General features: G+C 49.9%; 2 protein-coding genes across 9 annotated transcripts in view; one reads left to right on the top strand and one right to left on the bottom strand.

Annotated features, from left to right (window-relative positions):
- TRIB2 (tribbles pseudokinase 2) lies at nucleotides 1-26,333 on the bottom strand. Its single transcript, XM_082357525.1, has 4 exons — nucleotides 26,238-26,333; nucleotides 24,706-25,931; nucleotides 19,545-19,837; nucleotides 1-2,429 (listed from the first exon to the last, which is right to left on the bottom strand). Exons 2-4 carry the CDS (start codon nucleotides 24,973-24,975, stop codon nucleotides 1,961-1,963), a joined length of 1,032 nt encoding a protein of 343 aa, XP_082213651.1. The 5' UTR covers nucleotides 24,976-25,931; nucleotides 26,238-26,333; the 3' UTR covers nucleotides 1-1,960.
- Nucleotides 26,334-26,448: 115 nt separating this feature from the next.
- LOC309612166 (uncharacterized protein) overlaps nucleotides 26,449-26,819 on the top strand; it is a 38,363-nt gene continuing 37,992 nt past the window's right edge. For all 8 annotated transcript variants that reach the window (XR_014235018.1, XR_014235019.1, XM_082357536.1 and 5 more), the window contains exon 1: nucleotides 26,449-26,572. The gene's annotated coding sequence lies outside the window, so the exon portion shown is untranslated. The remainder of the gene's footprint in view (nucleotides 26,573-26,819) is intronic.

The raw sequence follows: 26,819 nt of genomic DNA on the forward strand, positions 1-26,819 counted from the left end.
TTTAGTTAAATACGCACAATTTTATTGATTGAAGAGATTAGGACAAAAACATGAAACCAAATACAGGACAAAGCACCAGAGGCCATAGATTCCCACCATGCATGTCACCAATCTTTCCTCCTACAGGGGACTTAAAAAATAAGGGAGAGGGAAGAAAAATAGGTCCTTCTTGACTCAGCCCCATCTTCAGAATGTAAAAAACCCTCTCTCCTTTTTATCTTCCATTACCAAAATAGAATCAAGAGCAAATCCATGGCCTCCTTGTCTCCCAACAATGAACGGATAAGCCGCCCTCCTGGGAACGTGAGGCTGGGATCCTGCTAAGTAGGAATAAAGCATCCAAGGTCTGAACATACATGCCACATACTATAATGAAGCACAGATTCAAGTAACATTTACATACTAGAGTCCACGTGTCACCTACCCAAAAACATGACCATTTCACAAAACGTATACAGGCAGTAAAATCCAAACAACTGAGGTACTGGAAACACAAATATTGATGCCAAAAGAGTTCTGTATCATACAGCAATAGAAAAGCCATAAAAAAAAATTTTTTTTGCCACTCGAAATCAAATAAAGCTATCTAGAAAAGCCAAATAAAAGGTTATTTCAGGGACAGAAATACTCAGAGAAAAAAATATATATAAATGTTAACTACAGCATGTAACATGTTACCCAAGTTAACCCGTAATTGAAGTACTGGCTTAATACATCACAATGTGACATTTTCCTTAATAAATAGAAGAGTTCTTGAAAATACAAAGGTGCGTATGGGGATAGAGAGCTTGTTTTATTTATATCATCCTAGCTTTCAGCTTATTTTCCTTCCCGCTTGTCTCGACTGAGGTTTTTTGTCCTAACCAGAGGGCCTTCCAAGCCAAAAAAGATCATACTCCGTAAAGAAAACTCAATAGCTGCCCTGTATTTTATACGTGTGGGACAACCTGCTTCATTTCACTAGTTGCCGATAAAACAAAGACAAAATGTTGAGTTGAGATCAGAGTGTTACAAAAGCTTCAGACTCCGAGAGCATCCAGGATGTCACACTAACACTATCAATCATCTCAGCAAAGAGGCATGCCTGTAACGCAGCCCTCGTCATTCACCAAAAAAAAAAAAAAAAAAAAAGGAGTTGAATTTCTCTTTTCCTTTCGTCTTCCTTTCTTTTAAACTATGATAGCCGTAAGGCATCTGGAAGTTTGACTTCTAATAGCTTCCTGCCATAAACCAATTGACACGAAACAGAATAGTGGGTTAAAGGAGAGATTTTTTTTTTCCCCCTTCAGGGAGCAAAGTATTAACATGTCATTTCCTGATCAGGATGTTCAATAGTTTATTTAGAAGAAATGAGTTGAAGAACGCAATTAAGAGACACAAAATGGATTTTTATTTTCTTTTAGTTTTAGCACCCAGGTTTCATGTCAGTCTGTGTGCACCGAATTTTTTTTAAATGAACCCTGTGAATTATCAGATAGGTGGTTGGCTTGTTTAAAAAGGAAAAGAAAAAACAAAAAACAACCCTTGGCCAATGGTACCTTCCCTGAATCATGACAAGAAGTTAAATGCTAACAGTGCGATGCCAAGATGTATGTTTGAGGCAGAGAGTTTTGATTCTATCAGGATCTGCAACTATTTTGGAACAAAATGGAAAGTGGGGTAGGCGGAAGCAGCCTAACTGACAGGGGTAGTCTCCGGGGGGCTCCGTTAGGCAAGAGAAGCTCCAGGGGGCTCCCGCCCATCCGACAGGGCCCCGGAGCCCGCCCCCATCCCGCATCTCTGGTCCCCATGCTACATGTTCAGTCAGCTCCTTGACGGTTTTCCTTCTTTGAACCAAGAAGCCTGTGAGTGTCAGTGTCTTTCTTGCTACCAAACCAGGCGATACGTGTTCCCTGGAAGAAGTCCTCTCCACTGCCCTCTCTTGCTCCTGGTACCTGCTAAGTCACTGTGGGGCGTGAGCTCAGTTAAAGAAAGGGTCCAAGTTCTCTTCCATGTTGACATCCGGCACCAGCTGATCAGACACTTCCTTAGCACCATATCCTGAATTCGAGACGCTAAAATCTGTAGAAAACCAAGGATGGTCCAGAATTTCCTGCGAGGTCAGCCGCTCTGAGGGCTCCCGTCGCAGGATGCTTCGGATGAGGCACTTGGCCTTGGGCGACAGAGTCTCTGGAATGTTGAACTGGCCACGCCGGATCTTGCTGAAGAGGGAACTGGGCTCAATGTCATGGAAAGGGTACCGCCCGACCAACATGGTGTACAGCATCACTCCCAGGCTCCACACATCAGCTGCTTTGCCCGAGTAGCTGCCACTGGTGTTCAAGATCTCCGGGCTGACGTAAGCCGGGCAGCCGTGCTTGTCGGAGAGGGAGTCGTCATCTCCCCGCAGAATGTAGGCATCTTCCAGGCTTTCCAGCTTGACCCGAGTCCTGCAAGAAAGGAAGGAAAACATGAGCTCATAAGGGTGCTCTGAGACCCACGGATCCCATCATTACATCTAATGTTTCCCATGACTCTTCATTCATTCATTGGCCCGGCCAAACATTACCTACTGAGCACCTTCTAGGTGCCAGACCCTATTCCGGGGCTGGGGACCCAGGAGGCAAAGACTTTGCATGAAACTTATGATCTACTGGGGGAGTGTAACCTTCAGCAAGTAAGCAAAGCACAAACAGCACTATTATCGCCCCATCTCAGTGACAAGGAAGCAAAAGATTAAGTCATCCTCTCAAAGTCACACCTGGGTCCTGATGGGGAGACACCAGATCTGAACTCAGATCCAGCCAGCTGGGAAGCTCACAGAAGCTCTGTCCACAACTTCTGGCAAACTTGTGGCGAACACGATACAACACAGGAGCAGGACTTTTCACTCAACGGCATTTTGGCTTCGCAACAGCCCTTTACTTAGACGTAAAGGATTTTATTACCCCATTTTACAGAAAAGAACATGGAAGCTCAGAGAGTGTGAGTAACTTGCCCAGAGCCTTCTAGTTGGGAAATAGAGAAAACTTGACCTCACATATTCCTAAGTCAACCTTGATGCTCCTTGCACTATACCAAGCTGCCTCTCTTAGGACACAGGCAGAGCCAGGGAACATTCAATCACGAGTGCATCCCATTACCTAGTCCTTCCAAAGCCAACATCCTCATCTTGTTTCCAAGATTTCCTGTTGAAGTTGCCTCCTATCCTGCCCATCACACTCCAAGGGTCTGGTCCTTGTCCTGGTACATATGTGACTCAGGTTACCTAGACAGTCCACTTGCGCCAGCACATATGTGATTCTGTCTCACATGGGTACGTGGGTGTGTGTGTGAATCTTTCCCCCACCAGTTAAGGACCACTGAGCTCGCTGATGGATGCAGGACTCTCCTGGGTACGATGGGGAAGAACAGAGGTGGAGAAATCCTGCATTAAACTCTGAGTCCCTGGAACCTACCACTCACCTTTATGCAGAAGGGCTTGATATCATCACCAAGTACAAAATAAGTATGTGTTCAGTGCCCCCAAGCTCCTAGCCTCGCATCCCTTCCTTAGCCCAGGGGCCTCCCAAGAATTCCTGTGTCCCAGCCCTGCTGTTCTCTGAGTGGAAAGTTAGGCATTATTAACCTTTCAGGGCTTAAAACTGACACCCTCCTCTTACTCTCCTGGCCAGAACACCTCCACTGCCAAGTCCCCATAGTTCTCAGGCCCTGTAAACTCAGTTAATCCCATTCCATCACACTGATGATGGCCTGCCGCGAAGGGGACATGGGACGGGGAAGAGGGGCTAGAGTTAGGGGTTGGGACCACATGGATAGTGCCAACGAGGTCCTACAAGGTCAGTGTCATTCCTATCAGTTGCTTCCTTCATCTCAAAAGGGCCCATCAAAGCATCTACCCTGGGCTTCCCTGGTGGCGCAGCGGTTGGGAATCCGCCTGCCAATGCAGGGCACACGGGTTCGAGCCCCGGTCCGGGAGGATCCCACATGCCGCGGAGCGGCTAGGCCCGTGAGCCACAACTACTGAGCCTGCGCGTCTGGAGCCTGTGCTCCACAACAAGAGAGGCCGCGGTGGTGAGAGGCCCGCGCACCGCGATGAAGAGTGGCCCCCGCTCGCCGCAACTGGAGAAAGCCCTCGCGCAGAAACGAAGACCCAACACAGCCATAAATAAATAAAATTAAATTAAATTAAAAAAAAAAAAAAAAAGCATCTACCCTGCTGCCCTGAGGAGTCAGGAGGCTCAAATGAGCAGAGAATAGGAAACTGCTCGGAGAAACCACAATAAGGCTTTATTCCTAAATCAGAGCCCGCGACTCAGGTCCATCCACGGCTACTTCTCTTTCTTTCTCCAACTGCAGGTCTTAGCCTTTCCAGGCAGTCACCACTGCTCCCCTGAGAGCCACTGAAGGGAGGCGAGGCTCAAGTTATTCCAAGGAGAACTGCTGGGCGCTCTCTAGAGCAAAAGGTCTGATGAAACCCTGGGCTGATTCTAAGATCCTATATTTGGATTACAAGAGTTTCCAAGACCAAAGGGTGACTACTTCCTCGTCCTAATTTCCATCAATGAGCAAGAAATAGTTGTGGTCACTGGAAAAGGTGCTGGGCTAGGAGGTAGGAGAGCAGATTCCAGGCCAGACCACATCTCTTATCTGCTGTGTGGCTGTGGGTGAGTCACTAAACCTCTCTGTTCTCAGCCTTAAAGCAGAGTACTGAACAAGGCAGTCTTATTTTTTTAATTTTTTTTTATTGTGGTACAATATACATAAGATACAATTTACCATTTTAACCATTTTTAAGTGTACAGTTCAGTAGCATTAAGTACATGCACACAGTTGTGCATCCATCTGGACAAGACAGTCTTAAAGTCTCTGCCAGTTTTAACATTCTGGGCTTCTGTCATATATAGCAACACATCTTCTTTATATGCTCACCCATATTCTATTATAATCTGTAGTGCACATGCTCTTCTCCTCCCCCTTTAGTAATGATCTGTAAAAATAGGAAGGGCCTAGATGTGCTAATCTGGAATTGAGCGGATTAAAAACAAATCTCTTCTTCCTTTTCCTTTTTCTAATCTAAGGTGGCAGGTGGGGCTGACTCACACCAGCCTCACCAGATGTTCAGAAATTGGAGGTGAGTCGGTGAAACCCACGGGGCAGAGGGGAAGGGCCGCAAACCACAGGCCCCAGTGGGTTCTCTCTACAGCTTCCCCCGCCCCCCCTCACCAGCAGCAGCTCCTGCACAGCTTCGGGACCGGCCAGGCTCCTCACCTCCAGGTTCACCGTGTTGGCAGCAGAGCAGCTATGGGAAGAATTACTGCAGTGCAAATAACAATAATAAGCCCTCGCATCTGTGTGACGAGGGGCTATCGCCCGGTGGAATGAGACTTGGAACCAGGGGATTCGGTTTGGAGCCGGGTGTCTCTGCCGAAACCCTCCGCCACTGTCTCAGCTCGTCCAAGCGGGGGCGACCATCTTCACCCACACGGCCCCCTCCCTTGCAGACGCTGCACCGGTCCTCACGTACGCCGACCAAGCCCAGTCCTTCCTGGGGCCTTTGCACACGGTGCTCCCCTCCCCACCCCACCCAGGCCCCTGCCCGGAATGTTCTTCTTCCAGATACATGCACCGCTCAGCGTTTTCAGGTCTCTGGTCAAATAAATGCACTTGATTAAAGAGACCTTGCCTGACCCTTCTATACAAAGTAGCGCCCCATCCCAGAATCCCGCATCCGCCTCATCACCGCCGGGAATACTACGCATTTACACGTCCACGGTTCTGCACTGATACTCTGTATTACGACGCCAGTGGTCGCTTCAGGGTCATCACCTCATTCCCCACCTCCAGGGGCTCCTGGGGCTCAGGTGGCTAAGGTCACTTTGAACGTGGAGAAAACCACCTGTGTTCCCTACGGTATCTCCAGCCCCTAGACTAGTGGCCGGCACACAGTGGACACTCAATCCCTTGATCCAAGAGTAAAAGGGATGGTCACGCTGCTGACCCCCGGGAGCGTCCGGGAGCCCACCTTGAAAGGAACAACGGCCCCTGCTCTGGGTAAAGGAGTTGCACCTTCCCAGGACTAAGCGGAGGCCAGGTGAAGGCTCTAGGGGCGGGCTTTGTAAATTACAGCGCCTCAGGTGCGTGTCAGGGTGAGGGCAGGAGGGACGTGTGGCGTCCAGGACCTTTCGGGGGATGGGCTTCCCCACCTCAAGCTCTTCGTGCTAAGCCGATTCCGAAGCCCTTTTTTCATTCTTATCTCCTTCTGGGTCACACCCCTAGATTCCGACTTTCTCCTTCACCCCGTTAACCCCGCCCCCTCCCTCCCGTGGGCAGCAGGGACCCCACTTTCATCCTCACCGCTCTTCCGGAACCCTCCTCCAGATCATGGACAAGGGCCTTCGAAAGCGGTTAAGGTCTCTCTCTTGTCAATTAACCCCCTGCCCGAGTTCACCTCTCTCCTCCCCCGACTCAACACGAGGACTCAGGAGCTATGCAAATACCTAAGGAATCTGAGGGCGGTAAACAAATAAATTAATCAAAAAGCACTCCATGCGCCGCTGACTTCCGCTGCCCCTAAGCTGATCCGGCGGCCACTGCCTCCTCCTCCCTCCAGAGGCCGGGCCTCCGGCGGGAGCATCCGGATCTGTGGTCACACGGCGTTCGGTGCGGCCGGTAGCGACACCGCCACACAGAAGCCGGGCCAGTTCCGAGTCTTGAGGTCAGAGGCCCGGGTTCAAATTCTGCCTCTGACAATTAGTAAGTGCCAAATATCAAACACCGTCTCTGCATTTAAGCATGAGTAGGTATCTACATATATTTTCTTTTTAAGATGTATAAAATCAACTTCCAAGGCAAGAATTATTATTCCTTTACGGGGGCACCGAGTCTAAGTCTAATACTCAGAGAGGATAGGTCAGCTCATTTGTGGGGAAGACTAGTTAGCGGCTGAGCGCTCGCCTTTCTCCGGGCGGGGAGCGGAGGCCAGACCCGCGCCACCGCAGCTCCTGGCGGAGGAACGCAACCCGGGCTGGCCGGGCTGCGAAGCCGCCCCATCACGAGGCGCAGCACGCATGCGCCCCAGGGTCGGGGAGCCGGCTTCTTCTGCGCAGGCGTGCAGGCATCCCCCGGGGGTGGGCTGAGAGAAGCCTAGAAGAGGACGGGGAGGAAATGCGGCGCTCCAGGCATTCTTCTGACCTTGCCTCTCTGGGAACATCCTGAACTTGTTTACATCACTCCCAGGCAAGGGTCGAGGCAAGGAGTCTGGATTACGTCTTTAAACAAGGACCTTCCGGGGTGCCCATAGGTCGCGGGCCCGAGCCGGGCTGGAGTTCCAGCTCCGGTCCCCACGGACGTGCCACACAACTGCAGGGCCCTTCAGAAGGTCTCTGGGGCTCAGCTTACCCCCGGGGATGGGGGGGCATCGTCCTCTCCTCTCAGGAGTGTTGCAGGCAGTGCCCGGCGGAGCGCCTGCACCCGCCAGAGTGGGAGGAAATGAATGCAGTCTTCCAGCTTCTGAGGGCTCCTGATGAGTCTGGGGATTAGGAATTTCCAGGCAGAGAAATCGATTTTCATAAAAATCAACGGGAGCATCGGATGGCCCTAGTCATTCAAACAAACTACTCACGGGAGGCACAGACAGGACAAGTCACACCCATCGCCTCGGTTTTCGTGAAGATTAAATGAAACAATGCAAGTACAGCATCTATCAAGGAGCGTAGCATAGTAAATCGGCAAAAAGAGGTGGAAACTCTAACTAACCTTCTTATTACGATAAGGAACCCACCTTCAGCCCCAAAGCCTACAGGGGAAGACAGATGAACAAGCCTCAGGCAGATTGAAATGGATGTGAATTCTGTGCCCTGGTACCTTCCTGGGCCCTTTGCGCTCATTTTTTTTTTTTTCTTCCCCTTGCCTAGAATGTTCTTCCCCCAAATATGTGCCCAGCTCACTCCTGCTCACATTATTCAGTACTAAGGTAATCAGGATGGGCTTCATGGAGGTGGTGAGACCAGAGACAGTACATGAAGAATAGAGACTCCTGAAAGTGACAAGGGAGGATGGTGGAGATTTGTGTGGCCAAAGAGCTGTAAATGACAGTGGTTATCTCCTGCCGCTTCTTGGAGGAGAGAGCCCTGAGCCCTGAGCCCTGAGCCCCAGGCAGTGCTGATTTGGCCTGCAAGCTGCATCCCTGTGTGCATTCCACAACCTGTCCCTGGCACAGGCGGGGAACAGCCTGCTTTGCTTTCAACCTCTGAATGAACAAGGCTTACACGGGGGCAGCCTGTGTCCCAGGTGCAGGCCCAGCCCGGTGCCAGGCCTCCTGTCCTCGGATCCTGAGCCAGGTGAGGAAGCCAGAACCAGCAGGATGCAGGTCCACTCCCCACCCACACAGAGCATCCGCACCCGCCTTGAAAGCCCCGGCCTGATGTCCTACCCACTCTAAGCAGAGGCTTGAGTGGCTCCCTGTGGGTCATGAAATCGACCTCAGCCTCAGTTTCCCTTCTGTAAAATGAGAACCAATGGTACATGGCCTGAAAAGAGCTCTTCTAGCTTCAGATTTCCCGATTTTACCTTTCCTTTAACTCTTAAGCTATAGGAACTGCAACCCTTCCTATATAACATCCTGATGTTGATATAATAATTGTAGTAACAACAACAGGAAACCGCGAATTAAACATCTATAAAATGCTGGGGTTTTTTTCAGTCTACATATCTTATTTCTCATAACAAAACTGAAAGGCAAATATATGTGCCACTTCCTAAAAAATAAGGAAACTGAGGCACAGAGAATGAAATGTTTTAGGTCATACATAGAGTAACTGAAAAAACTGAGCTCTAATCCACGTCAGGAGGATTCTAATGCCAGTGTCCTCTCCAAAAGACATGCTGGCACCAACATCACAGATTTACTTGGTGTCCAAGACAGAGAAACTTCTCAAGGGAGACCCTGGGTTTATGGAGACAAATATGGCTCCAGGTTTATTCAGCACCAGAGCACCTACAAAACCATCACATACATGATCTAAGTGCTATAGTTTATGAGGTGGATGGTGGTAGCTGGACCTGCCCCTTTACTAGATGTAGAAACTGAGGTACACAAAGCAGATGTGACTTGTCCAAGGCCACCTGGGAAGTGAGTGACAGAGCCTGGATTTCCATGTTCAATGCTCCATCCAAAAGAGAAAAAAGGTATACACAAGCAAATCATCCTTTGCTTTTAAACCTCAAACCCCACCCAGGGCTCTCAGCAGGAAGAGATCAGGGCGGGGTGGGCCAGGGCGGGGCCAGGCTGGGAGTTCAGCCAGACCAAGTGGGCTTGGCCTGGGTAGGAAGTCCGGAAGTCACTGAAGGCCGTTGCGTGGGGTGGGTCCAAGCAGGCAAAGGGTCGAGGGAGAAAGGTCAGCCGCAGTCAGCCACAGCCGCGACTGCAAAGCCACCCTTGGCTGCCGGTCCAGTTGTCAAGCAAGGGTCCCAGCTGGGGCTACTGCTGGGGGGCTCAAGGAAGGCCTCTGAGCACCATGGGCTGCATTATGCTAGCCTGGCAGCCATCACTGGGACTCCCCAGGTCGCTAGACTGCCCAATAAATCATTACTCCTTTGAGCCTCTGTGCCTTGTGTGTATAGATTTTTCCAGCAGTCACCTCTGAGAGCCACCGATGCGCCAGCTCCCGTAGATTCAGTGAACAGGCCTAGCACTTAGATCAAGCTGCTCACAAATTAGCAGGAGAGCAGCAGGTAAGCCAGTAAGGGAACCACTCGGGGGTGGGCGGGGGGGGGAGAAGTCTAAGGGGAAGGGGACCTAGGGAGGGCTGGTAAGTTCTAGAAGGCAGTATATCCTCTGACTTCCCTACAACACCACCCCACAATCTGGGACGTGGTGGTTCCTGCACCGCTTTGATTCAGAGAAATCTGCAGCTTGGAAAGATGAAGTCAGTTGCTGGGAAACAGCACAGTTGGGAGGAGAAACCCAAGCGGACTCAAGCACCCAGGTGTTTCCACGGCACCGGCCGCCCAGCCAGGATGTAAAAGCCTGTGTAGCTGGCGTGCAGACGTACGTTCGTGTCTAACTCATGAGGGCCGTGGTGGGATTGGGGAAGCCATACCCCGCCCCCCCTCCCCATGCAGCCTGCCTGCCGTCGTCATAGGAACAGACAGGAAATCCAAGGGAGGCGACGCAGCTCGAACTTATCGATACTCCATCCACCTCTCACTCCCCTGCATTGAGACCTGGGTCCCCGAGGGTCCCCCGGCCCCAGATCAGTCGATTCAGCCTCTCAGGAAAGCTTCCCAGGCAATCATCCCTGCTCCATGCTGGACAGCGCGGCCCCAAGGGGCCACCAGCCCAGATTCTTCCAGGAAGAGGCAGGCACATCCTGAGGTGCTGTTTCGCTTGATGTGGGACCCAGAACATTCCTATCCATGCCCCACTGGTGGGGTGAGGGCAGGGCTCAGGCCAGTCCCTCCAAGCCCGCCACCCCCAGCGGCGCTGTCAGCAGCTGGTCCACACACTGGGCCGGACGGGGACGCTTCCCTTGGCAGCGTCCTAAACTGGGGCTTCCCCAGGTGGCCTGAGCAGAGACGGAACAAGTTCAGGGAGTCAGAAAACCGGGTTCTGCTCTTGGTCGTGTCACTAACGCGTGATAGGACTTTGGGGAAGGACCTTGCCTTCCTGATTTCTTTATCTGCAAAGATAAAAGGGTTGGATTTAAATCCCCCTCCCCCCCCCATCCCACTGCCTGAGTCCTGGTTCAGCCTCAGCATCCTGAAGTGGATGTCCATCCACAGCCCATCCTTCACACACACTTCTGGAATCACAACGTGACCCCGTCCCAGCCCTGTCTAGAAAACAACTTCAATGGCTCCTCCTGAATTTCAGATCAAGTTCAAGGTCCCAGGCATGAAGCCAAGGCCCTAGACCTCTTCAGCCTCATCTCTGCCCCCACCCCGCCCCAGAGTACCCTTCCCCAGCAGTCCCTCCCCACCTACTGCTGGCACTTTGGGGACCCCTCCCCTTCCCTCCTACATCACTCCGAACAACCCTGTGAAGGAGCCCATCTCCTCCCTGACGTAATCCTTCTCTACACCCCACTCCATTGTTGGAATATCCTCTTCCTGCTCCCAGATAGCTCTCTAAAGCACACCCTTCCTCTCTAACATGGTGTTAAAAATAACCATTGCACTGTGTCTTCCATTAGGTGAGGATTCTGGTATTGAGTCTTGTATCCCCAATACCTAGCACGGCAAGTAGTGCATAACAGGTGCTTAATAAACGTTTGCAAGACAGTGTGATTCTCATGTCTGTGAGATGCCCCCAGCTCTCACCTGCTGTCTAGAGCTCAGGGCATCTTGGCGTGACTGCTTAAGAACTGCAATGTCTAGAATCCAAAGAAATTTCAAATAGACTGGATTCTGTCCATGGTTTAGAGAAATTCCCAAGAGGGCTGGATAAAGGACGTTTAAAATTTATTTCCATCCACTGTCTTCTTCCATCAGTATATTTAGGGGATTTTTCTTATCATATTTATGCCTCCAGGGTATATGGGGCTATTCATACCCCCATTGAGTCAAATGTCGTACATTCACTCAGCACTTGTAATGCTAAGTCCTATGCTAGGCATGAGGGTCCAAATGATAAATGGACCCCAGCTTACAGTTCTGCAGAGGAAACCAAACCCACTCCGTAAAGTGGAACAACAGGACATATTAGGACTGCCCGTGGGGTTAGTTAACTGGTGGCCAAGTCTATGTCTGAAGACTGCTCAGAGAAAACCGAGTCCTGAGCTTCACTTAGACACCAGCCGGCCAGGTCCTCGTGGTGTTCACTTGTTGCCTAATTGCATACGAAAATTCCTTCTACGAGTTGAGCGCAAGGGTAGTATTTTACGTGGCATTTATTTCTGCAGCTAACGTGGCATTTGAGGACCTAACCTTGGGAGCCAGGTCTCCTGGGTACAACCCCCAGGTCTGTGCTGACTGGCTGTACGACCCTGAGCCTCAATTTCCTCATCTGTAAAATGGTGATAACCATAGCAGGAACTCACTTATTGGGTTTAAATGGCTTGACTTAAATATAGTAATTAATTCAGATGAAATTCATTTAAGTGTTGTAGTTAGAACAGGGCCTGGTACATGATGGACCCTAGATATTATTTCACTAAAATGTAAGTCCCGTGAGAGCGGGGCTTCTGTCTCATTCGGCATTGCAGTATCTCCAGCACCTAGAATAGTGCCAGGCACATACCACGTGCTCCATAAATATCTGTTGAACAGATAAATGAATCTCTAGGTTGCTGGGGTATGAGGGTCACAGCCATAGAGGATGACGGACAGCAGTCACGACAGGTATCTTTTTAAGTCCCTGCAGTGTACCAGGCTCTGTGCTGGATACTCTAAATTTATTATCTCCAACCCATGTCAGAGAAGGCAGGCCAAGGTCAAACGGTCAAGTGGAGGAATCAAAAATCTCACCGCTGTGCCCTCTGCTGCATTTGCCTGAGGGGTCCCAGTCAAGCCCATGAGCTAATTTATTAAGCCCCAGTAGTAAAGAGCCCAGCCAGAAATCGTGCTGGGATTTCCTACTATTTAGTCTATTTCTAAGCACAGAAACTTGAGGAAGCCCTCCCCTCTAATTGTGACCTGAAGCCCTTCATAAATAAAATGACACCCACCACAGACATGGATAATGGTATCTTAGATAAATGTCACTTTTGCATAAATCATTAAATCAAAATGGGAATGATTTGTTACTTGATGTGGAACTCTGTAAATAGTTTTCTTGAAAAAAGGTGTCTACGTGGGAGATTCCTAAGTTTTAGTCATTCTGGGCTCCCATCTGGGCAATGACCGACATGACCATTAGATCAATACATTCCCTGCCCCTCTCACTCTGTCATTAGAATCCCATCTGAGCGGCTCCTACTCAGTAAAAGGCATTTTCATTCATTCAGTGCCCACCATGTTCCGGAACAGTGCGCACGAGACAGTCTCTGACCCCAAGGAGCTCCCAGGCCGGCAGGAGATGAGGACAGTCTGGAGATGCACACAGACAATAACAACAGAGCGGGAGACACGCTATGACACAGGTAGGTGTGGGCGCTACCGTAGGGTGTCACTGACGCATCCTGAGAAAAAGGATCTGGGGAGAGGAGCTTTCCCTAAGGATGGGCCTGATGCACATCAAAGTGGTCAACATGAAGAAGAGAATTCCAGGAGCTCTGTCTCCTTCAAAGCAAAAAGGCAAGGTGTTTCCCTAAAATCCAGTGAGCCTACAACTTAACATAAATCACTATTAATGAAAGAAAGCAGAGTCTGGTCTCCAGGGCTCCAATGCCTGCCCTCTGTACTTTGTTAGATACTGAGCCCCAAGAGAGGTGAGAAAAACCTGAAAGGTCTAAAGGGAGGACTAATATAGATACTAACACCTGGGAAAGAGAGCACTAACCTCGGTTGGTGTGGGAGGGAAGAGGCCTTCACCCCACAGGGAGGTGCAGGTCCTCTGGTGCCTGGGCAGAGAAGGCTTTTGTTCTACCGAAAACCCCAGGCTGCTGGGTTCCTACAAAGAGTCCCCTCTGGCAGAAGCAGGCACTGATCGGCTTCCACAAAGCAGAGGAAACGAGACCCGTGACGTCAAGAGATAACGATCTTCAAACCAAAGAAGAAACATGTACAGAAGCCGTCTTCTCCTTCACATGGGGTATTTCTGGGCAAAGAAACGTCAACACTGAACTGTGGCTGGGGGCAGGGAGCTGGGGTGAGGGGTGGCAAGGGGGAGGAGAAATCCAGCTGGCAAACGGGGATTGCTGTAGGCACAATCCCTGCCCCTGCCACTTTCTTCAGGTGGCCCCGCTGCAGCCCCAGGAGGCACCAGCTTAAAGGGCTCTTTACGTCTTGAGTCAGCAGTCTGGCCCCGTGTCACCCAGAGGGCCAGACACCAAGTGCAGAAGAGGCTAAGGACCGCAGCGGGATCTCGTGCTTATGGCCAAGCATGAGGTTCGCTGCCGTTAATTCACGTAATTTCAGGAGCAAAGTCCTCTCGTTATGATGAGGCAACGGGGCAGAAGAGGTTAAGTAACTTGTCAAAGTTAAGGTTATGAATAAGTGCAAGAGGAGAGATTGGAATCCAGACAGCAACTCACTTTGCACAGGCATAACTGGCCTTGTCCCTTAGAGGCTGGGATTGAACCATGGGGCCTCAAGGAGCAGGCTGACCGAGCGGACCCCATCTAATCCCGGAGCAGGGCGAGAGGGGCTGGAGGACCCAGGCACACCCTCTGGGAATCTGAGCACAGCTCTTTCTCAGGTTCAGGGCCCCAACCAACAGGGGGCCCCTCCTACTCACACAGACCATCTCGGATTTTACGACAGGAAATGGGGATGCAAAGGGTGTGTCCAGGGCGAGTTCAATCAGGATAGGGGTTTAACTTCCTCAAAACACAAACAAAATGACTGAGGCTCTGCCCTGCAGAAACATCTCGGCTTGGAGGAGAGGCAGCAGCGCAGGGGCAGAAGCACAGTGGCCGGTCCAGGCCTGTTGGGGCAGGATCCCTCCTTCCCTGCCTGTGCTTCTGTCCGCCTTGCCTTCGGTACATCTCGTCAACCTTCTGGCCCTTCTGAGCGTCCGGTTCCACACCACCTGTACCTGACCTGTCAGGCGCCCTCATAATACGGATCCAGTGATTATAATTAAACAAAAGAAACAGGAGGATGTGGCTTCAATCTGAACCCTTCCATCACAAGGGCTCCACCTTCACGGAAATGGTTACTGCGTGCTCCATTCTCTGGGAACTGCTCCCCCATAACGGTACCATTTTATCAATGACTCTAGGAGCAGCTGTTGATTAGTAAGTGCCTGCCCTGCCCTGTGAGTCACAGAATCATCTCATTGAACTCTCACAACCACCCTACAGAGATGCAATTATTATTTCTGCTTTGAGGAAAGAAAGTGCAGCTCAGAAGCATGAAATGACTTAATCAGGTAGCTAATAAGTGGTAGAGCCAGAATTTGAATCTAGCTCAAATAAAACAGAATAAATAAAATAAAAATAAACAAATAAAACAGGAGCAGAAGAATCTGAGGTGCTACTGATTCAACACAGAGGCAGAAGGCACCCTAGCATCAGGGTTAATAGAACATTGGGTGTCATTTGTATGATGATGTCTGCAAAGCCACTTGTGGGAAACTGGACTTGCGGTGATGACAGTGCCATTAAGAATGTTCCCATGGATGGCCATGGACTCAAGATTTACAGATGGCCCAGAATGGCAAATCTGTGCATAAGAAGTCAGCCCAGAGGCAGGTCTCTTTCTGAACCACATGGGGCACAGCCAATTTCACTATGTAATGCTTTCACCTTCTATCACTTTCAAGATCATCAAGGAACAAGAAGCACATCCTTGAGAGAGAGAAGACTGATGCAAAAGAGTGCAAAAATGGGCTTCCCTGGTGGCGCAGTGGTTAAGAATCCGCCTGCCAATGCAGGGGACATGGGTTCGAGCCCTGGTCCAGGAAGATCCCACATGCCGCGGAGCAACTAAGCCTGTGCGCCACAACTACTGAGCCTGAGCTCTAGAGCCCACGAGCTACAACTACTGAGCCCTCGAGCCACAACTACTGAGCCCTCAAGCCACACTACTGAGCCCACGTGCCACACTACTGAAGCCTGTGTGCCTAGAGCCTGTGCTCTGCAACAAGAGAAGCCACCGCAATGAGAAGCCCGTGCACCGCAACCAAGAGTAGCCCCCGCTCGCCGCAACTAGAGAAAGCCCACACGCAGCAACGAAGACCCAACGCAGCCAAAAATAAATAAATAAATAAATTAATTAATTAAAAAAAAATAGAGTGCAAAAGAGGTGTCTGGTGATTTGAAGCTTAATAAAGCAGTGCTTCCTAAGGTCTCTTCTATGCCCCGCTCCCCCCATCATAGGACCAATGCATTAAGGATCAGAAAACAGACACAGACGCCGTCGTCTAACTTTTCAAAAGTCTTTCAAATTCAACCCATTGTTTCTAACTCTTCGATGCTGTCAAGAGAGGAAGAAGCTTGAGTCCTATTGAAATACCTATGGATTAGGTCCTATTGATTAGGACCAGAAGCGAAGGCTGCCAGCAGCATGGCCCCAAAGAGATCCCAGGGCCCCTGACTCCTGTTCTTCTCAGGAAATACAGGCGAGGTTGCCACACAGCCACCGTGCAGACCAACAAAGAGACTCTACCGTGAAACTCGGTGGCCCCTGGGAACTAGAATATGCTGAGTGACAAGACCCATCTCACAGTCCCAAGTCGAGAGGTTAAAAACCAAACAAGATGAACGAAGGCCACTAAGCATTATTCATCTTTTACAAAAAGTTGATGGTTGGGGGAAAATTAAAAAGGTCCTATCAGCTACTGATGAAAACGTTTAGAATGTCCTCGAAAAGGAAAGCAGCAACCTTCTCAGAGCTGCCCAGACAGAGATACATGTCATGTTCGGCACAGCAAGTTCACTGGGACCTCAGCATGGTTCGGGGTAGAAAAAGAGCTCTGGAAGGAAATGATAGGATTTCTAGGCTAGCTCCATCATCGGACTGGTTGTGAGACCTTGAGCAAGGTCACCTAGCTACTGTGCGGCCCAGTTGCCTCGCCTGTGGCGTGGGGAGCTCTCCTTCCCCCCGATGGTCCTTCGGGAGGCTGGGCTGCTCGGGCTCAGGTGCTCAGACATGCTGGAAACAGATGAAGACCAGCTTCCTGCCTGTCCCTTAGGTTGTCTTTTTCAGAAGGAAAATGCTCTTTGGAGTTAAAAAGGATTGAGTTTTGACATGCCTGCTCCAGTGGTGTCCTGGTTTCACATTCACATGAGATGCCTCTTTCTAGTTCTTTCTAGAAAGGGTCTGCTCTTCTGCATAAGTCAAACATAACTCCAGACCGAGCATCAGAGCCCCACAGTTCTCGTGTTGGAAGCGTCTTACGCGTGGGTATTTCTTCCCCAGCCCCTGAGACATCAAAGACTCTGGCTTTGCCACAGTGCACTGATCAGCAGTCTTACACATCTTCCCGCAAAGGACAAGCAGGCCTGGGGGAGAATCCCTGCACCAGCAAACGTGAGGTCGGACTCAGCCCTTATCTGCTTCCAGACAGCTGTGGGCTCTGGGGTGAGCGCCCTCACCTCTGGGGCTCTGCTTCCTGGTGGCAAAACAAAAGGGCTGAAGCGTGGAACCTCTAGCGTCTCCTTTTGCTCCCATATCCTGTGACCTGGGAACAACCAGCCTACTCTGACTCACTTCACAAATCTGTGTCTACCACGGCTGTGCTAAGCCTGGATGGGCCACCCACCTCATGTCCTTGCTGATGCCTGAAATTCCTCTCTAAAGAGACAGAATCAAAGATGGATGTTTAAAAATGCAGATCCCCATGAGAGACAGCATTGATTGTCCTGACTCCTGGTGGCGGCCAAATGAATTTCTTGAGAGCTGACTTAACAGAGATAATATGTCCTTATTTCTGCTCTTTCAGGTCGGTAACTTTGAGACTTCGCCATGCTACACTTCGGAGCCCTCATCTACCCAATGGACATGCTAATACTCACCTCTCCAATTTGCAGAGAGAATTAAGTGTGTTAAATGATAACCTTATGGTAGGAGCTTATAGAGGTCACCAAATATTACCTCTTATTTTTGTAGTTAGAGTTATTAGATCTTCAAGGATGGTGGAACACTGAAGGGCAAAGAGGATACCTCTCTGTCAGTATTCTGGGTCAGATGTATATTTATCTTTCCATATGAGAATATTCAAAGCAGCACATGCCTGAGTGTTGGAACTCGGGAAGACCTTAGAGCCAGTAGAACTGAGCCAGGACAATAAAAGGATGAGGAACTTGAGGCCAAGGGGAAGGGACCAATATAAGGTCATAGAGTGGAGTAAAGGCAAAAAAAGGATAAGAACCTGGGTCTCCAGGCTCCAAGGGCAGACACACCTGAGCTGAAAGAAAAGTAACCATCACCCCACACTCTAGACCTTCCAGTAGTGCCCCCGGCCTTCTTTAGTTTGTTAATAAAGGTAAATGCCATCCACTGTCAGAGACCAGGATATTGGCCACCACGGATTCCTATGATACTCCTTTACGGGTAAAAATATGGAACAATAATCAACTTCTGTGGGTCCAGGAAATCCAGGGGCCCTCTGCACTTTGTATACTCAGCTGGATTATAAAAGTTCATGAAATTATTCCATTTGGGTTAAGTAACCACAGGCCCTTTGACCTGTGCTAATCCCCAAATGCTTCCCAGACATTTACTGCCCGATTAGCTCAAACCACGAAGATGGAAAAACCAAAGCACACACCACGAGGTCTCTCTCATTTGGATGCCATGAGACTTCTATAAGCCATCGCCTAAATATACCACTGGCCACTGGTATCGATGGCCAACTAAATGGAAGATGGAAAGGTCTGATAGTAAATCTGTTCCAGACAGATAAAAGGTAGCTCCGAAATGTTCGCTGAGTGAATGAATGAATGATGTGCACTAGCCTTGTATTCAGATGGTCCTTAATAGCTTTGTGACAATGGAACCTTCACTTCACTAAACACTTTGCTCACGGGAGCTGAGGATGCCCAAGGCAATCACGAGAATTCCATGACATCATGTATGCAGAGCCCCTGGAACAATCCTTGGAATAGTCAGCAATGGGCATAAATCAGCTGCTTCCACTCCTCTAAAAAAGCACATTATTAAAAAGAAAAAAAAAGTAACTTGAAAGAGTTTTTACAATCAAAGTCAGCTGGAGGAGAAAGCAGGGCCCCAGTGGGATCTGCTAAACAGAATGTAATGAGTTAATGGAAGAACCATGAATGAAGCCCAGATGCCTAGCATCCCGTCTGGTCGTCTCCTAAAATAACCGAGACCTTCACATTGCCAGGCATGTGCACAGGCAGGTTCCTCACCTGGAACATTGGTCCTTCCCACATTGCCTACAACATACTCATCTTTCAAGTCTTGGCTCCAAAATCACCTCTCCTATGAAAACTTTCTTGACTCTCCAATTCCTAGTTAGAACTGACATCCCAGCCCCCAGTTCCCATCTGACCCAGTACATACGTGTATGTAGGGTCTGTAACGTTTCCTTTATAGGTCACTGACTAGCTAATGCAACTTGATAGTCACGGTACTGAGACTTGTAATTCATACTGAGGAACAGACTTAGGAAATATCTATTGAACGAGTGATGCATGAATGACAAACAACTGATGCCAGGCATGGAGCTTTCCGAAGGCAAGCTTTTCAAAATCTTGCCTTATTCACACTGAAAATGCCACACGGGCTGGCAGCCACCTTCAGAGTTCGAGACACCAAGACAAAAATAACTACTGGGTCACAGAATAATCTGGCACTTGTGAGCATTTGATAACATCTCTTAGAGGAGCGGCAATTTGCTTTCCAAGGGCACTTCAAACACTGCGGTATCCACCTCCCTTTGTCCTTCCACGCTCCCTCCTCCTCACCTGGACGGCAGGCAGCAAAAAACCATGTCCACTCCAACCTCTCTGAGCAGCCTGTTATAGTACACGGGCCTGGACAGGAACGAGACTCACCTTTCTTCGTCCTTAAAGATAAACTTCCGCAGCTTGAGGTCCCGCAGCACCAGCCCCCCGTCGTGGCAGTGGGCCACCGCTGAGGCGATCTGGTAGAAAAGCCTGGCCGCCTCCTCCTCCTTCAGCTTCTTGCAGGTGCGAACGAAGGAATGCATGTCCCCATAGCTGCGCTCAAAGAACACATAAGCTTTCGTCTCCCCCAGGATAATTTCGGTGATTTGGTTGATGTTGCTGTGGGCAGACAGGCAAAAGCAAGGGGCCAGGGACTCCTGGTAGCAGCTGATATCAAACACCTAGGGCAGGATGAACAACAAGACCAAGAGTCAGAGTACAACCAAATCCTGTACAACCGAGTCACAGAATGTGGCTGCCTCCCATAGACATGGGCCAAACTTGGACCCAGACCACACTGGCATTGCCTCCTACCAGCTGTGTGGCATTGAATAACTCGCTTGACCTCTCTGAGCCTCCGAGTCCTCATGCGCAAAAGGGCAAGTGATTGACTCACCGTGTCCGGGAGGATTATATGAGAAAACGAAGGTCAGAATGCTTAGCAAGATGTAATACAACACACAAATTGTGTATCACAATTTGTGTATTGTATTACACAAATTGTATACACAATTACACAAAACAAATCACAAATAAGTTTTATGATTTTTTTCTCTCTGTCTTAATCCCCTCTGTTTATAGAAAGATTAAGGCAAAATTTGAGAGAAAGTGACCCATCCGAAGCTGCACAGATAACGCCTTATTTACCTTCAAAAAAAAAGTACACCAACACTATACAGCTACAGCAACTGTATACAACATATTCTGTGCTGCATAATTGGGTTGTATAGCAGTATACAACATAATAGCAATTAATAGATTAAATGCGTAGACTGAAGGTTACCTAATTCAATACCTTCATTTCACAGATGTGGAAATTGAGGCTCAGATAACAAGTCAAATCAAGCCCCCAGTGGCAGAGCTAGGAAAGGACACAGTCCTTCTTATTAAGAAAGCAGACACGCTCCTTTCTCTCTTCCCTCCACAGATATCCAGCTCAATGAATCAGTTATGCAATGATTTTCTATGAATCAGAATGAGCCTGTGAAATGCCACCTCATTGTGGGGTTATTTAGAAAGAAAATCCATCCTCAGTACCTTTTGGAGACAGATCTAAGAGGAATTAACACTACAGAGATTTTTCTGAGGTTACAAGAAAACGCCTTCATTCATTTCAAGAGCTCCACTAAATCAGGGATACAAATCTCTGGGTTTGGAATGTGGCTTTCCTACCCGCCTGGGAATGTAAGTACGATGAGTCTATCTGGCGCGGCAGAAGTGAGGGGCAGGCTCGCGGGTTCCTTGCTGGGAAGCCTGGGAGGCCAGGATTGCTCTAACAATACACCGAACGTTATCGGTTCACCATCACTTAGCTTCTTAAATTTCTTTTCCATTAGTTACAACATACTCTCCTTGATCATCATTTTGCAGTGTGTGTGGGAAACGCTGGCCTAGAAATCATCAAATTTGAGACTCTAATCCTGGCTTGGCCACCAATAACCTGCACGAGGTGGATAATGCACTCAGAATCGCTGGGCCTCCCTCCTCTTCAGAAACCGAAGACACTGATTTAGAACATGGTTGACCTTTTTTGGGTCCAGATCCCACCTGAGAATCTGATAAAAGCTCTGTCCCCTCTTAGCTGACAATGACCACTCAAAAGCATGTACAATACTGGATTTGTCTTAAGGGGATTCACAGGCTTTCCAAAACCCAGCCAGGGACACAGGCTGCTACTTAAGAATCCATGAGTTAAGTCTCTCTTAGCTGCAAAAAACAAAACCCAAAAATCTGTGAGTCAAACCGGCCTCCTAAGAACCCCGGGAGGGCTGGTGCGAACCCCGGCGAGGAAGCAAAGTAACATTGTGAATGAACCATAATAAGGCATCTCAGGAAAGTGGCACAGCTGCTGCCACTATAACCTAGAATTTAAGAATGAATATTTCAGTGTCTCCAGAGACCACAAATCACACCCTGATACTGTCAAATGATGACCTGCGAGCGGTGACCTCAGAGGTCCGTTCAATTAGGAATCTGAAATGCTTAAGTCAACTTTAACACCAAGACTGCAGGCAGCAGAAACCCAGGAAAGCCTCAAAAATTTCCCAGAGAGTAATAAAGGTTTTGCAGTGGCTAATGTAAACACTGCGTTATATAAGGAGGATGCAGGGATCTGAAGCGCCAGGCTATGTCGCCAGTACTCATGGAGTTATGATTATTTATAACATACTTCCTGCTTCGAGCTGCATTTTTAAAAAATAAAAGGTGATTTTTTTTTTTTTTTTGCTCAGTACCTTTAGTCTATGATCCTGTCCTGCTGCTGAAAAACTGGATGGACATTAAAATTAAAAAAAAAAAAAAATCAAACAATTCATGGCAGCTTCAAAATGCAGCCATACCCTTTGTAGAACAGACTAAATTAAATTCCAAGATGGTGGACAGAGTATCAAAAATAAAGCAAGTACTTATGTTTTCCCAAATGGGTAGGAACCAAACTTTTATTAGTAGTTATAACAGGCATTTATGGGCTTGGATTGGTATTTAAACCATCACCTTCAAGTGCAAAATCAAACCATAAGCCTGGCTGCCAGCTTCTTTTAAATGTTTAATTTGTAGCCTTAGTTATATAATGTGACAGTTCAGATAAGGCAGAGATTAGGCCATCATTCATAGCCTTTGCAAAAAAAAAAAAAAAGTGCCCATTTTGTCAAGATAGTAATTATGTCAATCTGCACGGTAGCTACAAGCATGTCCATGAAAACAGTAAGCTAAGAACCCCCTAAAGTCCCCTTCCTTCGTCTGCCTAGCTTAAAGTAGGCACAGGGAGACAATAAACAGGCATGATTATTTTGGTTAAATGACCCTCCAGTCTCTCTCTCCCAAATTACGTCCTACAGAATCCTATAGTGTTCTCTGTAAGTGCCATTTTACATTGGATCTGTTTTTGCAAAGACTTTTTTCTTGGGTCAACACAGAGCTGGGAGACACGAACTCTATATTCTAAGATGTCAAAAGGAACTGGAATTCAGCGTGTAGATTTCACTGAGCCTTGCAGTAAGCCAAGAGTCCACAGCGCATACGTGAGGGTAGTTCATAGAAGCAGCCTTATAAAACCACTTGGAGCTTCCCAGGATATATACAACTATGCTTGCATAAGAAGTCACCCACATCACCTCTGGTAAAAAGGCAGGCAAACAGAAGCTGCTGTGTCTTAAAGGGATGACCTCTGTCAAGCAGAACAATGATACCCCACTTAAATCCACTGGCAGCCGCACAGTAATTGGTGAGGGGCTGATTCAGTCTTTGCAAGAACTGAACCAGCCGATTAAGTACAGTTTCAGGCCAGAGAGCAAGTCTACGAATGACACTCTAAGGTCAGCCCAAAGTGAAATATGTCTTGAAAAATCTGAAGGGAGAAAGAAACAGCAGGGGCCAGAGTCACCTCTGCCTTTGAACAAAGAAATAGCGGGCAAGATGCTTCTGCAGAATTTGGCGGCAGAGTCCCTTGACTTAAACGCGTCTCCAGCCTTTGAAAAATATTAAAATGCTCTACCGAAGTTTAGCAAAAGGAGTGAAAACACTCGCTGCTGGGTGATTGTGCATATTTCATATAAGAGTGGCAGCTCTGTGGATTTCATTCATTTCAAAGGATGACTACCCCATTGTACAACGTTGTAGGTCTTCTGAGAATTCAATCCAGCTCTGAATAGCCTACTGAATTTTGGTTAACTGGGAATAGCTGCTCTGAGTCTCAATAGCTTGGAGAAGGTGCAAAATACCAAATGCTCAGTACAAGCAGAGAGCAATGTTTAAAGAGTCTCTGATTTTCCCCTGAGGTCTGAACTGAACAATTGCAAAACAGACTGGAGACCCTTCACAAAACCCATGTTTCACAATGAAATACTCCAGTCCCCTATGAAAGAAAGCAAGTTCACAAAGCCTGTGGTTGATGGTAAAAGTGTGATGCATTATTTGTAGCACAGCTGTGCCGAGTGCCCATTTCAAAGACATCAGGGGTCCCCACTCCTTACCTCCCTCCCCCCAAAAAACAACAGTGAGCAAATCTAAAATTAAGCGACAGTGAATTCTTGATCTATGTCCAATTCCTGGGTAGCCTGCTCTACCATCTTCATTTTTTGTTTGTTTGTTTGTTTGCAACTAGTCTCCTGCTCGTCCCCTTGTCTGGAGCCCTGTGGGCGCACACAAAGACACACAGGCACACTCAACACAGACACCAACCAGTTCAGGGTCAAAGACGAAAAGGAAAGGAAAGTGCCCATCTCTGCATTAGCACTGTGAATCCCCGAGGCTCCAAATGCTGGCCTCTCAACCATCCAGGCAACGGTGTGTGCTGGGGGGGTGGAGTAGCGGGGTCGAGGGGGGCTCCGGCTCGGAGAGCTGGAGACGAGAAGGAACGGAGACAAGAGGAAAAGACCCAAAGGATTCACAATTTCCTGCACCCAAGGGTGCGCTGGCGGCTTTGATTTCCACCCCCAGCCCTCCTTTCAAGGCTCCTGGCAGAAGCAAGCTCTTTGTGAACTCCTTCCCCGCGCTGGGCCCCTGGGCTCAGCCAGAGGGGACACCTTTGTGTGTCTCTTTGAAGGGGCACCTACGGAACAAAGGTTCAACACCTGCACGCTGCTGAGAACAATGGCTGCGAAAGGAACCAAGTCATCAGCGCCTTAAAATTAGCGGGGGATTCCCTCCTCGGTGTTGGAAGGGGAGGGGGCTGGACCCAGGGAGCAATCCCCGGGCAGCGGGACCCGGCGTCGCGCGGAGGAGCTCCACGAGCCTTTGGGAGCACGCGTGGCCGTGGCCCCCGCGCAGTCCCGCCGCCCTCCCCGCCGCGGGCTCTCCCCAAAACGCCCCCGCCGCAGCCCGCCGCATTGCCCGCAACGCTCTAAAAACTTCGCAACTAGTCGAACAGGAACAAATAAATACATAACCCCATTTAACGAGACCACGGATAATTATCCCGCGAATCTCCCTCCCCCCACCCCGGACTGCAGGGCTCGGCAACCTTTCGCGCCCTCCGGCCCCCTCCAAAAGGCCGGGGGGATCTTTTTAAAAGACAAAAAAAAAAAGCAAAAGCAAACCCCGGGCTCTTTACCTTGCACACCAGCTCCTCTCCACTGTGCAGATGCACGGCACGAAAAACGTGGTCTCCCTCCAGAGGTTCCAACAATAAGTATTTCCCGATGCAAGAAACGCAATGCGACAAGTTCGGAGTCTCAGGCGGGCTCGGGGAGCCGAGGTTCGGGCTGAAACTCTGGCTGGGTTCGGCGGACCTTATAGACGACAACTCTTCGAAATCCTGGGTTTTGTTCCGCGATCTCCCATATCTTGCTATTGTGATGGGGGTAGACCTGTGTATGTTCATGAGTGTGGGGATCGCACTCGACAAACAAAAAAACCCGCTGGAGAGACGAGTCGCTGGCGAGTGCGTCTGCAGGCGCCTCGGTGCCACGGATTTTAAAAGGGAACGAGAGGGGAGGGGACGGGAAGGGGGCTACGTGGAGAAAGAGTTAGAAGCCCCCAAATGGGCGCCGCCGGGCACCTTGTCTGCTCCGAGCCCGGCTCCCGGGGGTCCTCGGTCGGCAGCAACTCGGGTCCTTTTGTTACCCCAAAGCCGCCAGCGATTTGCAGAATCTTCGCACTTTTAGTTTCTCTCTCTCTTTCTCTTCTTGCAGCGTGGATCTAGACGAGTAACCAGATTGCTAAGGTGGGGAGCTGCAGCGCCGGGTCTCCCGAAGCGATCCCCACGCAGGCTTCCGAACCGCAGACGGGGCGGAGGAGCCCGGCTGTAGTTTGTGCAATCTTCGGGGAGCGCACGGCCGCTGCTTGGTCTCAGCGCGTTAGAAACCAAACAAAAAGAAAAAGGAAATAAGCACGGGTACCGGCTCGCGCCGCACCGCAGACAGAATCCGCGCTGCACCCCCTTTTTTGGTGGAAAGGGTGGGGGGCGTGGAAGGGGGGGTGCCGGAGAGGGTAGTTACCTACGCTTTAACTGTAGATGGCGTCTGAGGCTTTTCCAAGACCGCAAGAGCTCTCCAAAATTTAAACAAACAGACAAAAAAAATAGCAAGGGAGCATTTAACTTAGAGCGGTCAGCGCTGCCAACAAAAGATTGCAAAAGCTGGGCACAGAGTTGTGGTCCGGGCACAGGTACCGCGGCAAAGCCCAGGGCTTGGCCCGCCGGGCGGAGGTCAGCACCGGCTCATGCTGTCGCCGCTCCCTCGCGCTCCAGATCGTCCTCCGAATAAAGCGAGAAGTGCGGGCAGGGACAAGGGTAGATCAGTGGTCTCCGAGCACGAGCTTCCGGGGGTCCTCCTGGCCCTGGAAGGGGATGCAACCCCAGCCCAGTCAACCCGCGCTGTTCCTTTCTCGTTCGGTAACTGGATCTCGCCTTGGAATAATTTGCAACCACTCCGTCTCCCCCTACCCTCAACCCAAATTGCCTGGCGGGGTTTGTTTTGGAGAAAATTGACGGCTTTTCTTCTTCTTTTATTTTGTTCTTCCCCCAACCGGAGGTAAGAGGAATGTGTACTTAAAATTGAAGGGGACGGCCGACGGTGCCCGAGGCCAATCCCCGAGCTCAGCACGCCCGCATCTCTCGGCGAGGCGGTATTAATAGTTACTTACGTGGCCGGGGATCTCGGAGCGAGCGGGGCTGTGTGTGCGCGTGTGTGCGCGCGCGCGCCTCGCCCGCGCTCAGTCTCCCCATTCAATGTCACCGACACATTTCTACGGCGCCTCCGCCCCCCCCCAGCGGCACCGGCGACTGGCTCAGCCCAGAGCGGGCCCCGCCCCGTCCCCGCCCGGGCCGCCCTCATTGAGCCGGGGGCCCATCAATCAGCCTCGCCGCTGCCAGTCCCCGGGCGGCTTCCCGCGCCCGCGGCCGGCTGCCACTGCCATTGCAGCTCCCGGCCCCGGGTGCGGGCGCTTGCCTCCCAGTTGGATGACTCGGCCCGGGCGAGGTAAACAAAGTGCATTATCCAACCGCGGCCCGGGGCTGGGGAGGTAGAGCACCGGACCGGGGAGGGAGGGTCCCGGCGCCTCCACAGGCTGACTGCGCGCGCGGCTGGGCAGGAGTCGCCCGGTCACAAGTACCCAAGCAGCTCCAGCAGTGGCTAGTGGACTTTCTAACCCGTTCATCTTCCTGGCGCTTCTCCCCAGAAAGCGGGGCATCCTCTGAGCATCCGGACACCGCTGCTCAGATGTAGC

This window comes from Balaenoptera borealis (genome assembly GCF_965194805.1).
Source record: "Balaenoptera borealis genome assembly, chromosome: 15".
Taxonomy (NCBI): domain Eukaryota; kingdom Metazoa; phylum Chordata; class Mammalia; order Artiodactyla; family Balaenopteridae; genus Balaenoptera; species Balaenoptera borealis.

Bases quoted from the DNA above. Each gene is read 5' to 3' on its own strand.
- TRIB2 (XM_082357525.1), bottom strand. From the start codon at position 24,975: ATGAACATACACAGGTCTACCCCCATCACAATAGCAAGATATGGGAGA. The intron at 19,838-24,705 runs GTAAAGAGCCCG...ATCCTGCCCTAG, and splicing joins GAGAGGAGCTGGTGTGCAAG to GTGTTTGATATCAGCTGCTA. The intron at 2,430-19,544 runs GTGAGTCTCGTT...CCTTTCTTGCAG, and splicing joins ATCTTTAAGGACGAAGAAAG to GACTCGGGTCAAGCTGGAAA.